Raw genomic sequence first — 14,549 nt, 5'->3', positions numbered from 1 at the left:
GCTTGATCATAACATATTGTTCATTACTTCTTGCAATCAAAATATGGACACTATAATACCAGTGGTCACTTATGCCTTTTAACAACACTGGATTTTATCTCCATTTTAGTTAAAGACATGAACAGCTTATTTCAAAGGATATGCTCTCAGCTCAGTGTTATGAGAAAAGAGGAGGGAAAGAAAGAAGTAAAAGATGACACACCAAGGTAAATATCATACAAGTCTAGTTAGGCTTAAATATTCATTAGTGTTATTCCAATACAAAAAGTGTTGCACCTCCCACTGGTATGCAGAAGTCCTTCCCTAGAGAGATTTTACAACACTGAACCTGCCTGTGTTTACGAAATATTCAGTAAATGACATCTTAATCTGAAAGTCATGAAATCAAGGAAAATTCACACAGTGACTCAGTAATCAGTAATAGTCATTTGGAACTGTCGTGATCTCAATAATATCTGCCGATAACATGCATTAAGCAGACTTCAAAAAAACATTTACACCCTTAACAGTAAGTCTTTGCAATGGCCTGTAATTATTTTTACTGATAGTGACAGACATAATGTCTCGCAGACCTCTTTAATTGTTTAAAACAAGACCCAGCTGAACACCCAAAACATTTTAAGAAATATACAATCATAACTTTGAAAAAATGTTCCTATGTCTCATGGATTCAATGCTGGAAAATTTCATAATACTTTCTTAGACATAATATTAATACTCAAGTTCCTGAATATTTTTTTTACTACTTTACACCAAGAAATACAAAGGAAATAATCAGCAAATAATATTTTAAGAACACGTTTTTATTTTGCAAGGACAAAAACCAACACATAGATGAAGCAAACGAACAAAGTAGAAATAGCTGAATTACCCAGAGAGTGCGCTACAATAGAGATCTTGCCATTGCTGGCTTCGAAATACGGGTGTCTGGCACTGAACATTTGGTACAGTCGTACCAGTTCTGTCTTCAGGCTGTTGGTGATCTGAATAATGAAAGACAAAATTGACAGGAGATTTTACAGCTATGTATTACACAATCGTCCTTAAACAATGAGACAAGAAACACACAAAGTATGAAGCATCAGTATGAAGTAGATTTCTTCACCACTTTCTATATCATATGAAAACAATGAAATGGAAAATTACAGAATGATTAACTTTGAATGGGTAATTAAAACAGATTAACAAATAAACCTACAACAGCTTTCATCCTTGTGAGAAAAGTTAACAAACGTCTGAAACATGATAAAAACACTAAAATAAAAAAATGGGGGGGAGGGGGGAGGATTCCTTTCAGTTTAAATGTGGACACTCATTATGATGGACACTCAATTATTAATCTCTTTTTACAGAAGCCAAAACAGGTGTTTTTTTAGCTACTTATCGAACATCATTCTAATTCTCAAACGGTGTGTGCCTGGGTTTTTTTCAGATCTTTTGAGACTGAAATCTTTTTTAACTATCTTTTAAATATAATGTTTAATGTGCCAGGATTATAGTAAAAATCAATGCACTGACAAATGAAACACAGAAATCATGATTCATTGACCACTTCCTTTTCTTTTCCCTTTTTTTTTTCTTTTTGTTTTTAATGTATGTGTTTTTACGTCCCCATTGACACTATTTAATATATCATTCAATCAGGAGGCAGGCTTCAACCCTGCCTGTCAAGGTCAACCCAGACTGAGAGGTATACAACATCTTAACCCTTCCAACCCCAGCAATTTTCGTGCACTCTCTAACCCCAGTCCCAGTCAATACAGCAGTATTTCAGAAAAAGAAGCATGCATTCTAAAAAGTGATGTAGTATCTTTGTAATGAGGTTTAGATAATAACATACAACAATGAACAAATATTATGAAAACTAAAGTTCAATTAGGCTTACTAATTTCTAAAAATGTGCAAATTCGGTACCCCCGAAACAGAATATACACTTTTGGGACAGTGGGAGGTACAAGCGTTGCTGAAAATATACGCGCATGGGGCTGGAAGGGTTAACCGAAAGACCGAGACACTGGATAAAAATTCTCCCCACTAAAGAATCAAACTCTCAAGTCTCCTGCATGTGACGGCAAAGCTTGTAACCGCTCCACCACAAACACTGCTGCTTCTTTTTCAACATTTTCTTCGGGTGAAATTAGCTGAACTATCTATCAACTTGAATGCAACCATTCTCCCTTTATCCCCTGTACAAGCTTGTTATAACAATTTTAAAAAATGTTTTTTAACTGAACAAAAGTATTTTGGGACCCTCACCTCATATCTGTAAAGAGGACTGGTGTAATACAAAATGTCCATGGCAGAGCTGTTCAAGATGCTGCGAACACCTTTCATTTTATGAGGGGTAATGGACTCAACAGTGCCTGAAATGTAATATTGAGATAACAAAATAGACACAAAATTTTTCAGATCTGAAATGTTCAAAGTTTTGATCTTATCAAATTGCCAAACACATTCAAAATATCAATGAATGGTCTCAGGAACAAACCATATATCCATCACAGATTAACATTTTCACTATTTTCATTTATCTGTTATTTACTATAAAATGACAATTATGGCTATTAATTTGATACAGATGCTAGGCCTAATGAGAAAGGATATTCCACCTAATTTCATTATGACTTGCACACTGGCTTTCAAGAACATATGGCTTTCTTCAATTTTAATCTCAAAACCGACTTATATGGAAGAGCCAACAACACTCAAAGACTGAACATTTTAAAAAAAAACAAGGTCTACTGAAAAATGTTGTTATGGAAAGAGCTTTTCAGTGACATTTTGTCAAAAAGGTGCCCCCATTTCTCAGAATATAATAGCTCTTCCTACAAAAACTGACCCCTGTCTAGTAGTGTAAATTAAGAAAATGCATAAAATTTAATATAGGCACTGGAGTAAAACAGCTTATTAATATTCAAAAAAACAAGAAAGAAGAATGTGCACAGAAACCACAAGTTGTGTTCACTTCTTCAATACACTAAAATAATTCCATTAATAAAAGGAAAAATAAAATCGCATTTGGCAACAAAAATAACAAACCTCCATCCAGGCGTAAAGATGACCTCCACTGAACAGGCAGAAACTCTGCCCTCTGAAAGCTGTGGTCAAAATCAGGAAACATCTTTGTCCTCATGTACTTCACCCGATCTCTTATTCTGCACACGAAGACAAGGAAAATAGTGTGTAAAAACTTTTATTTCTCTAACTCTGAAAGAAAAATCTGAAAGAAAAACCCTCTCTGAGCTCTTATCCTCCTTTCTGAGCACAACTGAGCAAAACATTCGTGGTAAGTTGAGTTTTGATTTTTCACTCTAAAAAAAACCAAAAAGCTAAGTGTTAGGGTCAGCTTAAGTCCCTCTCTTTAGTTCATAAAAAAAAAAGATTAACAGATAGAACAAGTTCAGTTTAGTCTGACTTTGAATACAGCCAGGGGTCCCCCAAAATTGAGATGATAAACAATATAATTTGACAAATGGGGAGAGTTTGTAATTTTCCCCTAAAATCCACTCAAAAAGTAAATGGTCATAAATCTGTCAAAAAGAAAGCACCAGATATATATAGAGAAAAAATATGATGGCTAGCTTCAGAGAATTCCAAATTAAGAACCTAAGACAACAATCACATACTCCTTAGTGCATCTGACAATGCTTCCTGTGTCCATCTTCTGACCGATGCCATGTATGACAAACACCAGATGACATATGTCTGGGGGCTTGTCATCCATAACTGCCTCATAGCAGTAACCACGCCGAAGCCGAGTGCCAGCTGACAAAGAAATAGAAGCAGAAATTTAAAAATAATTCTTTCAGCAAAAATTTCACATTCACCCCTTATTTAAAGGTTTACCACACTCCACTAAAATACAAACCTCAACCAACCCCCCCCCCCTCCCCCCTCCCCTAAAACATTTGGACCACCATTTTCTCCCCATGGGAACCAATCTCTAAAATTGGAGAGTGAGTTTCACTTTCCCAGTTCTGCATGTTTCTCATTAATGATTCAGTACAGTTTAACTTTTGTCTATATGCTCAACAACAGTATCTTCTTCTTCAGGTGTAAGATCTGGAGCCGACATGGACAAATATGATATCCCATTCCTTCCTGTTGTCAGTCCTCCTGATCGCATCAGTTTTTTTTTCTCATTGAGTTGCTTATCACAACAATAGTCCAGCTATCAGAGTATGCTGTTCCCTATCTTCCTCTATTCTTTTTTCCCTCTATCTTTCCACACAGTAGCAGTTTCTCAAGACCATTAGTTCCAATTTATGTGGCCAAAGAATCCCAACTCCTCCTAAAGCTTCTGATTAGAGATCTTTGACTTCCTGCTGCTTGGAGCACTTTGTCTTTTAAGTTAATTTTCTTCCCTCTCCATGAGATTGGTGACGATGGTAGCCTAATGGTTAGGCTATCGGATCCGTAATTGTGAGATTGCGGATTCGGGGTTCGAGCTTCAGCTCGGTCTGACATTGTGTCTTTGGGATAGGCACTTAACACGAATTTCCTATTTGGCTTGGTCCTTTTGGAGATGAACGTTTAACTCAGAGGTCCCGCCTCTCAAACAACTTAATAGTGTCAAAAGGGGTATTAAACATATTATATACCATTTCATCATTTTTTCTCTCCATGAGATTCTGAGTATTCTCCCTAAATTTAAATACCACATTTCAGCACAGCAGCTTCCAGTCTTCTTTCTGTGTCCTTGTTTAGAGTTGTTTTTTTTAATGATTGAGGGTTTTACGGCGCTTGCAACTACATAAGGTCATATGAGCGCCAATTGTTTGGAGTCCAGCTCTCACATCTAATAATAATAATAAATAGCATTTGTATAGCGCATATCACCGCTCAACAGCAGGCTCAATGCGTTTTACACTATATTATTACCCCAGCATACTATAGAACATTCCGAAATATTCTCAGCTTCACGGGAAGCATACAGTGCAAGCAGCTGATTAAGCACTCAAACATTAACAAACTGACAAGATCTTTCGCTGTCTATACCCGGGTACCCATTCCCCCCTGGGTGAAGTGAGGAAAATTCGTGTAAAGTGCATTTCCCAAGGACACAACGTCGGGCCCCCGACGGGATTCGAACCCACGACCTTATGGTTGCGAGTCCGACAGCCTAACCACTAGGCCACTGACATCTGTACAAAAGGACTAACCACACATAAAAGCTTTCAGGGTTCATATCTTTGTTCACTCTAATGTTTCTTATCTTTGTACACTATTATGTTTCTGTTTGAGAGAATATGTTTCAATTTGTTGAAACAACAGTATAACAGTATACATAGTAATGTGAACTTTAACTTTATAATAGATATTCTTTTTTTAAAAAGACATGAAAGATTATCTTCCAAGTCTCTCAGTGACAGTGACACTAAGAGGCTAAGAGAAGGCAGACTAAATCTACATCTAGATTGCAAAATTTCAATCAGAAATTGCATTGGTTGGATCAGCCTAAAATTTCAGCCTTCGTTTTTCACCTACCTACAAGAAAAATCACCAAAGTCACAGAGATTTGAGTCATATCTCTGACCTAAGTCGGCATGGAATAACCAGATGGTGGGCATTTTTTCTCCTTCTTCTTTTTTTTTCTTTTTTTTTGGGGGGGGGGAGGGGGGGTTAATAAAAATAAAGCTACACATGGAACCCCTGTGAGCTTGGGGGCTCAGATGTGATCAGTTAACATATTTTGAAGAGTGACCTTGTATACATGTATCCTTAATAACCTCTTAAGCATATTAGGGTTACCTGCAGCCTTAATAACCAAACACCTTTTTTTTACCTTCTCATATTCCATAATCAACTCAGTGCCAACGTACCAAAATAAAATAAATTATTTTACCAAAAATGTGTAACAGAACATATACTCAATGTTCACACTCACACTTTTGCCACCCTAAAGACTGACGGACATTCCTCAGGAGTTTTGAGGAGGCCGACTCGTTATACTTGTAGATCTCATCAGTTGCATTCCAATCAACATGGAAGTCCTTGAATCTTATGTTGTGAATGACTGAAATAGAATGGAAGAAATGATGAGCTTCTGAGAACATAGAAATGTATCAACTCAAACTCAACATAACCATGTCCAAAATGTACAATTTTGATCTAACATCCTGAAAAACTCAAAATTCAACTTAAAGTTCTTTTTAAAGACGTTTTACACATTTACCTTCTTAACAAGTAAACTAAATGCAAAGACACCTGTATATAATCTTATTGGACTCTTTTATCATTGAATTATTTTCCACAATTTGACAGAATTTTTTCCAGATCTCATTAAACCCATAAAGAAGGATATATGCAAAATGTTCATGAAATGGCTAAATAAAACTGAGTCAAAGTGAAAGAGAAAGTAGTTTACACTCTTAAATAACTCTTCCGAGTCAAAATAAATCTATCCAGATTTGTAAGAGATGGCATTAGCCACAAGCAGTAATACTTCATGCACTCTGTAATCTGGTCAGATAATGGGACCATCCACTCGGAGAACAAGCGAGTTTCGTTATATGCTCCCATCGTCCACTCGGCTTTTAGAGTTAAAAGTTAGAAATAGTTGAACCTGTCCAAGACAATCCCCCCCCTCCCCCCTCCCCATTTTCCTGTCCAAAATGACCACTTCTCCCCTTGACAATAGTTGGTTATCTAGGACAAAGTCAACTCTTAGACAGTGTCGTTTTTTTTAAATATAAGGGGGAAGTAGGAAGTGGTCATACAGGTGATTGTCTTGAACAGGTTGTCGTTAGACAAGATTTGACTTATAATTACAAACACAGATTATAAGAAAACTTTTCAGGGTCTGAATTCTGGAAACAGGAAAACAGAACTCATATAATATCTCAAAGCTTTTAAGAGTCAAAAAAAAAAAGGAGGTAAAGGCCCCATTTCATATATAATATTCAAAAGCAGTCACACTAGCAATGTTGTAACTTTGACAACATCAACATCTAGTCAGAACTGTGGATCTATAAGTAATGAGATACTTTCAGTTATAAGCTACATCCCATTCTGTTTACATCTCAATCTTGGCTGTCCATTTTCTTCTTACACACTATCTCTTTCATTTTGTATTTTCACCATCCCTCTTCCCCTTGTCAAGTTCAATTAAATGAAAATGAACTTGAATTAAATATCATATCTTAATCTATAAAAGCATTTGAAACCAAATACAAACACCTCATTCACTGTTACAGAAAAGTAAGGTGTTATAATCCCACATGTTATCACATCACAATGACCACAGTCTGCTTTTTCCCTATTTCCTGTACTACTCTACAGCCTCACTGTGGCCCTCTATGGTGTGGTGACCCTAGATATTCAAACTAGGTCAAGCAGGTTCGAAATGGGGGTTTAACTGTATTTTTGCTATTGTCAGGCTTAACATACCTGGTTTAGGACCTTTGGGGAGATCTGTTGGAGCATTTTCTAGTCGCATTCCTTTAAATTTTGCAATATGATCCGTTTCAATTTGTACAGCAAACTCTTCATCAAGAGGTTGCCAGTTGCTGTCCTCGAACCAAAGTCCTCTCAAAATGTCAGATTCCTCTTCTGTAAAAAACAAAAATTCTTTAATCTAGTACCGTCATGGTATTACTAAAAAAATAATGAATTTCTTCTGAACTGTTAAAGATAAAAGTTGAGGGTGAGTATTAACATATATCGAAAATTATTAAAATGGCCAAGGTTTTTATTAAACAGTTTATGTAATAATGGAAAAAGGTAGTGGGAGCAGACCACTCCAGGAATACCAGTGAACCATCTCTGTAAAAATGGCTATATGATGAACATAAGATCATAAATATATATATATGAAATCAAATGAAAAAAAGTGTGTTAAAACATTCTCTCTCTAACTACGTAACAAAAGACCAAACTTAACATCAAATCTAATTCCGATTAATTCCAGATCTGAACCTAGCCAAAACTTTCAACATCACAGCATTTAAATTTTAAACAAAGCAATATTACTTTCTAAAAAATAACTTGTTCTCATTGTTACAAGAGGGACATTAAATCTAATAGATAAAAATAAGTAGCACACTTCTTGACAATATTATATTATATTTATCTTACAGACTTATATATCTACAGTAGTCTCCACCTTAGATCCCAATCATTTACGATCCCGGTTCACTTAAGATCCTGCTATTTTAAGAAATAGAATTTTTGCCATACAAAAGTCACATCTAAGACATTCGGGTAAGATCCCCTATTTCAGATCAAAATTTATTGAAGAAAAACCTAGGCGAGCACACCCAATCAACCAAGAGTGAAAAGTCAAGATCACTGAACAGCCCGTCGCGTCAAAGATAAGCCATTCTCGTGAATGTGATCACATTTAAGCATTGTAAAACTCAATGAAATGGTACAATGAGCCCCAGACATGATCAAACTCGCATCTGAGCTCTTCCACCTCTAAACTTACATCACTCGCTTGGTGGGTAGGGCCAACAACTTCGCTCCAGGTAGGATCACATAGTTCATTGTCATTGAACTGTGAACACTTCCCTGATCATTGCAGCAGTTGTCTCTATTCCCGAATTTGCAAGACAGACTGAATTTTAATTGGTGTGGACACCGTTTAATGAGGGGCAACTGGTCATTTTAAAGCGTAGATCTTGAGACTCATGATAGGGTAATGTAAATGGCAAGCCTCCACTGCGATTCGTCATTAAGGTTGACCACTCTTGACTGCAAGCAATAAATGTCATAACGTAACCTACCCATGGGTCACGTCAGTTCATTTTAGTCTGGAGGGAGACTATCTTACCGGTTGAAGGCCTTAACATAGGTCACCATAGACTCTTCCCTTGGTGTGTCAGCTAAGACCCCATACACCTAGATCCTGCATTCATGATTTCCCTTGCTCCCGAGCACAGCGATCTTAGGCGGTGACTACTGTATTTTCATTATTATAGTAAGTTTTTAAATTTTATACCAATCCAAGGCCTATCCATTAGAAATGGTGCACATTTTTCTTAGCTTGAACCTCGATTCATTAAAAACTAAATATCGTCGGTCGCCTCATGAAATCATGAAGTCCACACGAAACAAATTTTACAGGAGAGGGAAAAAACTGAATTTGTCTGTCATTTGGCGTTAAAGACATTTTATGCTAAATAGATAAGATAAATCTAGTCTAATATCTTATAGAAATAATTATTATAATAATATAGTACATTTTTTACCATAGGCTATGGTCATTATTTCGATATATTAAAATCTCGCCTGATGCAGTAATTCACGGTTATTAGGCAGTGCGTTTTCTTCAGAGGCCCTGGTATGTTTAAAAATATTTGAAAGGATGAAATATTGTATATTTAAAAGATTTTAAAAGACCAATTTAAAACTGAGCATGACATTACAGACTGAGTGAAACAGAAAGCCATTAATTATTTTACCATTTTTAACATGATCTTATCGTTCTATGAATATTGTGTATGTAATTTATGAAATCATACTCCTTCATTTGCGTGTTCTCTCTCTCTCTCTTTCTATCCTTCTTTCTACAATTGTGTGTAAGTGTCAATGTGCCCTTTTTATATTGGCCTGAGGGGGGATGGGTTGAGAACTTGATTTGTATCAAATCTCTATAACCCTTGAAAGACTGAATGATCATCTTTAAATCTTACTCTTTTTGTCTCTCAGATCCTGAAAATTACTCTTTGCGATTTTTAAAGGAGAATGATACAGCGGTGGGAACTGTTTGTTAAGTTTTCCTTTTCTCTGGACTTTAGTACTCTCCCACTCTTCATAGAATTCAGTTTGCAAAAAATTTCTCCTTATGTAAGAGGCTTCATATTATTGCATTAACAGTTTGGTCTTCTCTTCATCCACCCGACCTGACAGTTTTGTGGACTGCAATTTTGGCAAAATCAAGGAGAAAAATGTGATCCACAAATTTCACTTTATAGGGTCTTTGTTGCTATAATTATAAAAATTTCAGTTCTGAAAATGGCAACATAATCAAGTGGGCTGTATATTAAGTGTTTTATTTAAAGCCGCCGCTCAATGACGCAATGCATACACTATTTACTTGCATGATAAGAGTGTGGCTTCTAATAACATTTTGTATTCAAGTTCGGTGTTTGCTATAGTGGAAAAGGCACTTACGGCAATAGAAATAGATGAAATTTTGGGCTGATACGCACACACACACACAAACACACATCCGTAGCTGTATAATAATGTGCTTGCTTTTGGAATAAGAGCTGGAGGAATTAATGGATAGACAGTGTCAAAAGTACACCACCCTGAAGATTCATGCAAATCGTCACAAGGTCTTCTTGCCTAAGAGCAAAGGCTTTATCCATGGAGTGCCTTTTCTTTATCATTTTTTTTTCTGACATGTGAGATTCCCACTTTGGCTGATGTTGACTCAAAACTCACGCACAATTCACATTGATCTTTTTTTGGCTCATAGATCGACATGTTCTTTTCATCTAGCACATATTTGAGTAGTCTGACATACAAGGCAGATTGTCCCTGACCTGTGCAGGCTGTTTCGTAAAACCAATGAAGCACCGAGATTACAGAAGCAGGGATCAAGATAGAGTTTTCCAGAGCTTTTCAAGCAATAGTGGCAAGGAACCTTCGGAAGCATGTCCACATATGTGAGCAGAAACTTTTTGGCTCGCACCCCCCTTGTGGGTTGTCTGGTGGTGCAGCTGGCTTGGGCTCTTCTAAAACACTCTTTATGTAAAGTACTGGAGGGTGCAGATTGTCATCAACAAGTGCCTGAGGAAAAAGTTTGTCCGTATGGGGTGAGACAGGCGATGGTGCAACTGGCAAGGGCTCTTCTAGAGCAATTTACAATGGATGAGCCCGGTCAGGAGTGGGTGGCTCTACAGTGACTGGAGAGCTTCCATTGCAAACAGCCACCTTCTAAGGATTACAGGGGTGTTCTGCCCTGGTCACGCCGGGGTGCACGGAAATGAGCATACTGATGAACTTGCCGGCAAAGCAGCACCCAATGGCCGAATCAAGCTCGACCCACCAATGGTGATCACCAGATGCAAGAAGAACCTTCACGACCAAGAGGAGACAGACTCCCAAACGCTAAGCACAATAAAAGAAAAGTGTGTGCGGGGTACAGAGAAAAAAAGTTTGCTCCGAGGAGTGGTCAGGCGTGTCTCAAACCAGCTCCTCATGGAGACAATTAGCAGGAAGACCCTGGGGTGGACGCTGGAAGGCGAGATGAGCAGCTATGGACATGTGCCGCCTGCTATGATTCTAGCTCTGGATCCAAGTAAATCCAAGAGCCCGGTCATAGATATCAACATCCTGCAAACTCTGTTTCAGATAATAAACCCAAGTGTAGTGTACATCTTTCAGCTTGGTGTATCGCATTTTGCTTAAATTGTACACTTTTGTATTGAGAAGACCGTTCAAATAGGTCTTTCAGTTTCCTAATGTCAAAGTCCAAAGAAAGACAAAGATAGTTGGTCTGGCTTTGTCTTTTAATAGTGAGCAGTCATTTGATTCAGTTGAGCAATCACATTTTGACTTCAGTTTATGTTGCTTTTTTTATAATTAAATAGTCCTATAGATCTCTTGATTTGTATTGCTTATATTGCTGGTCTCTCTCTCTCTCTCTCTCTCTCTCTGTCTCTCTCTCTCTCTCTCTCTCTCTCTCTCTCTCTCTCTTTCTCTCTCTCTCTCTCTCTCTCTCTCTCTCTCTCTCTCTCTCTCTCTCTCTGAGGTTAAAAAACCCCCTTTAATCTGTTCCAACGCATCGTGTACTTTGAATGACACTTTTTTTCATTGAGGTCTGGTACTTCTACTATTTCCGTGCTGGATTGTCTTCAGCTTTCTTTGAGGTCCAAAGAGGTTCACATTGATCAGCTTCGCAAAATTCCTTTTATCATCATAAGGGAACTCTGATGTCAAATCAGTGAGCTTTCAATGTCAAACAAGTTTGGATTGTGATACATATATATAGAAATATTATTATACTTTTGTAATTTATACTCGACTACATCATAATTTTTATTATTATTTTTTTTGCAGACGAGCAAGATCAAAATTGTAACCTAACTACTAGAAGGGCACACACAATTTCACATTCGAATTTGACAGTCGTTGTGAAACAATACCAGTCCTGTATCTGGGAAACAGACATTTTAATCAAGTGATAGAGAGGTTTTCACGCAAAACACATCCAGTCAACATCATAAAATAAAATCTACGGCCTATAAACAATGAATACTGACCGACCATTGTGTTTGAACAACGCAAGTTGTCCATATTTCAATGGTCTAAAAGAGGCGTTCACGACACCAACGATCAGCCCTGCAAGTCATAAACAGGTGTGGGATTCACGGTTTCATCAGGCGACTTTCGGGGCACAGTGTGAAGTTTTCTTATTACGTCATATTACACCTTTGAGTTGAGATATTTGAAATTACAATTTTACAAGGACAATCTCACCGACCACTCTATCAAAATATTATGCAAAAAATGATTCTCGAAAATTTGTGGAATTCACGGTTTTATCAGGCCACAGACGATAAGTAAGTACTCTTAATAACCTCATTCGACCGCAAACTTCCCCCCTAACCTGCCCACCCAATTTATTTTAAAATCTATAAAAATATGACCCTTCCAAACAATGATTTGACGCACTTTTTTTCCGAATCTTAGGCTACTGACAAGACAAACATTTGAACCGTTTAATCGGGAGAAATTCAGTAACGAGTGACCACACTATGAAACAGGAGAGAATATAAGGTTAGGGTTTGAGTGTGGGGTAAGCATAGGACAAGGATTTGGGGTAGGGGTAAGGGTTGAGTCGGGGTTAAGGTTAGGTCTCTCCTGTTTTTGTTGGGGTGGTCGTTCGTTACGAAAGTCCTTTCATTTAATCAACTCACCTGACCAGTACACAGGGGCACACTTTTTACTTTTGACATCTACTTCATATAAGCCGCCTCGGACTAGAATTTTTTCATCTTCATCTATATCCCCACTTTCATTACTCAAGTTCAAAGCACGATATCTACACTCAATTCGCAGTGAATCGTATCCAATAAACGATATCCATTTTTTACTTCCTTCACTCTTATAGAACCAGCGTATTTCTTCAGGTCTCAAGTCCTCTACGAATTCCTTTTGAGGAAAAAGATAACGTTTATGGCTTGGAGAGACGGACGCCGATTCATCCAATGCTATGGAATCAAAGTCCTCATCATCTTCAGATCCTTGGTATAAATTTTCAAGTGATGGATATAATCTGTCACCATCAGATGAATTACTAGAGGCGGAACTGTGTGACGTACTCATTGACATGACTGCAACATCAGCTGGTGAATGAAAATCCATTGCCTGAAGAACCTGTAGTGTAGTTAGCTCACTTACAGTTCATTATCACTCTAGACTCTCGATTAGACATCTTGATCAAAACTTAGTCCAAAAATATGAATCAGTAACAATTTACTGTCCAAGTTGACTCTGAAACTGACAGTCTTGACTTGTCCAGGACAAAGGCATTGTTTATTGGTAGAAGCAGGGGGCCTCTCACTACATTCACTGAGTCTTGATTCTAGAACCTACATCTACCAAAACTAGAACTGTTTCCAGCCTGTTCTCAAAAACCTGAAGACAGTACTACGGCCCGGTTTTTAAAGGTGTATACAGATCTAGATCTAGTAGAGACGTGACTAACTAACGATACCGTGGACCATGGCATGCTAGGTAGCAGTACTTAAGAACTGCTTCAGTTCAAGGAATTTTTTATGTCTTCCTGGCCCATGTCACTCTTGGTCGAGATCTGCCCTGGGAATGACATCCATGACCATCACCACACTCTGGTCCAATCTAATAATTAGAATCTAAACTTCCCTGTTGTTGTGAGACAGGAAACGATTCACATGAATGAATAGAGTGGTTCAGTACCGTTCAGCAGCAGAGAAAGCCAATAATAATAGGCCTACGCCTAGATCTAGGCCTATATAAAAACAGTATTACACCAGACAGAATACACTTCGGACTCTGTCGTCAGTGGGTTCCCCCATAGATCTAGATCTAGGTCCAGAAACCTGGACGAGTTGAGTAAATTTAGAATTGATTGAGTTTTATCGACAGCAAGACTGGCGAGAAGTGTAACAGCTGAGCGAGCAGAGTAGCTTTGCCACTTCTCTTCTGTCCCAAAACAATAGCCTATCGGAAAAGAAATGAGTTACTCTCCCGGTTATTTCCTTAATCTCATATTTCATCTGAACAGCACAGGTGATTCAGAGTCATGAGTGTTGCCTCTTAGATCTAGATCTAGATCTACTTCATTGCTTAGTTTAGTTTAGTAGAGTGGGTACTGGAACACAATGATACAATGATCTCCAAATAGAAGAATTAGGCTAGTTTTCCAAGATCAACAAGACAAAAAAGAGTTCCACAAAATCCATCACCAGAAACTGAAACTAGCCTACATAATCGGCAAGGGTAAGTACTTGGCTCATATATTTGGTATTCGAGCTCAAAATCTACCACGTTCAAGTTCGTATTTTGCAGACATTGTTGGTCATGTATAACTCTGTTAGAAAAGATTATTCATA

The 14,549-nt window shown here is 37.6% G+C and overlaps 1 protein-coding gene across 1 annotated transcript in view; it reads right to left on the bottom strand.

The window, feature by feature from the left end:
- Positions 1-14,306, bottom strand: part of LOC101856287 (phospholipase DDHD1) — a gene marked incomplete in the record, with an annotated part of 35,489 nt that extends 21,183 nt beyond the window's left edge. The window contains 7 exon segments of the mRNA XM_035971870.1: positions 872-983; positions 2,257-2,363; positions 3,040-3,155; positions 3,627-3,765; positions 5,888-6,016; positions 7,390-7,551; positions 12,873-14,306. Coding sequence (XP_035827763.1) covers positions 872-983; positions 2,257-2,363; positions 3,040-3,155; positions 3,627-3,765; positions 5,888-6,016; positions 7,390-7,551; positions 12,873-13,320 — 1,213 coding nt within the window.
- Positions 14,307-14,549: the final 243 nt, after the last annotated feature.

Source organism: Aplysia californica, unplaced genomic scaffold (assembly GCF_000002075.1).
Source record: "Aplysia californica isolate F4 #8 unplaced genomic scaffold, AplCal3.0 scaffold00524, whole genome shotgun sequence".
NCBI classification, from domain to species: domain Eukaryota; kingdom Metazoa; phylum Mollusca; class Gastropoda; order Aplysiida; family Aplysiidae; genus Aplysia; species Aplysia californica.
Note: the sequence above shows the minus strand (reverse complement) of the source record. Positions and strands in the feature narration are given on the sequence as shown.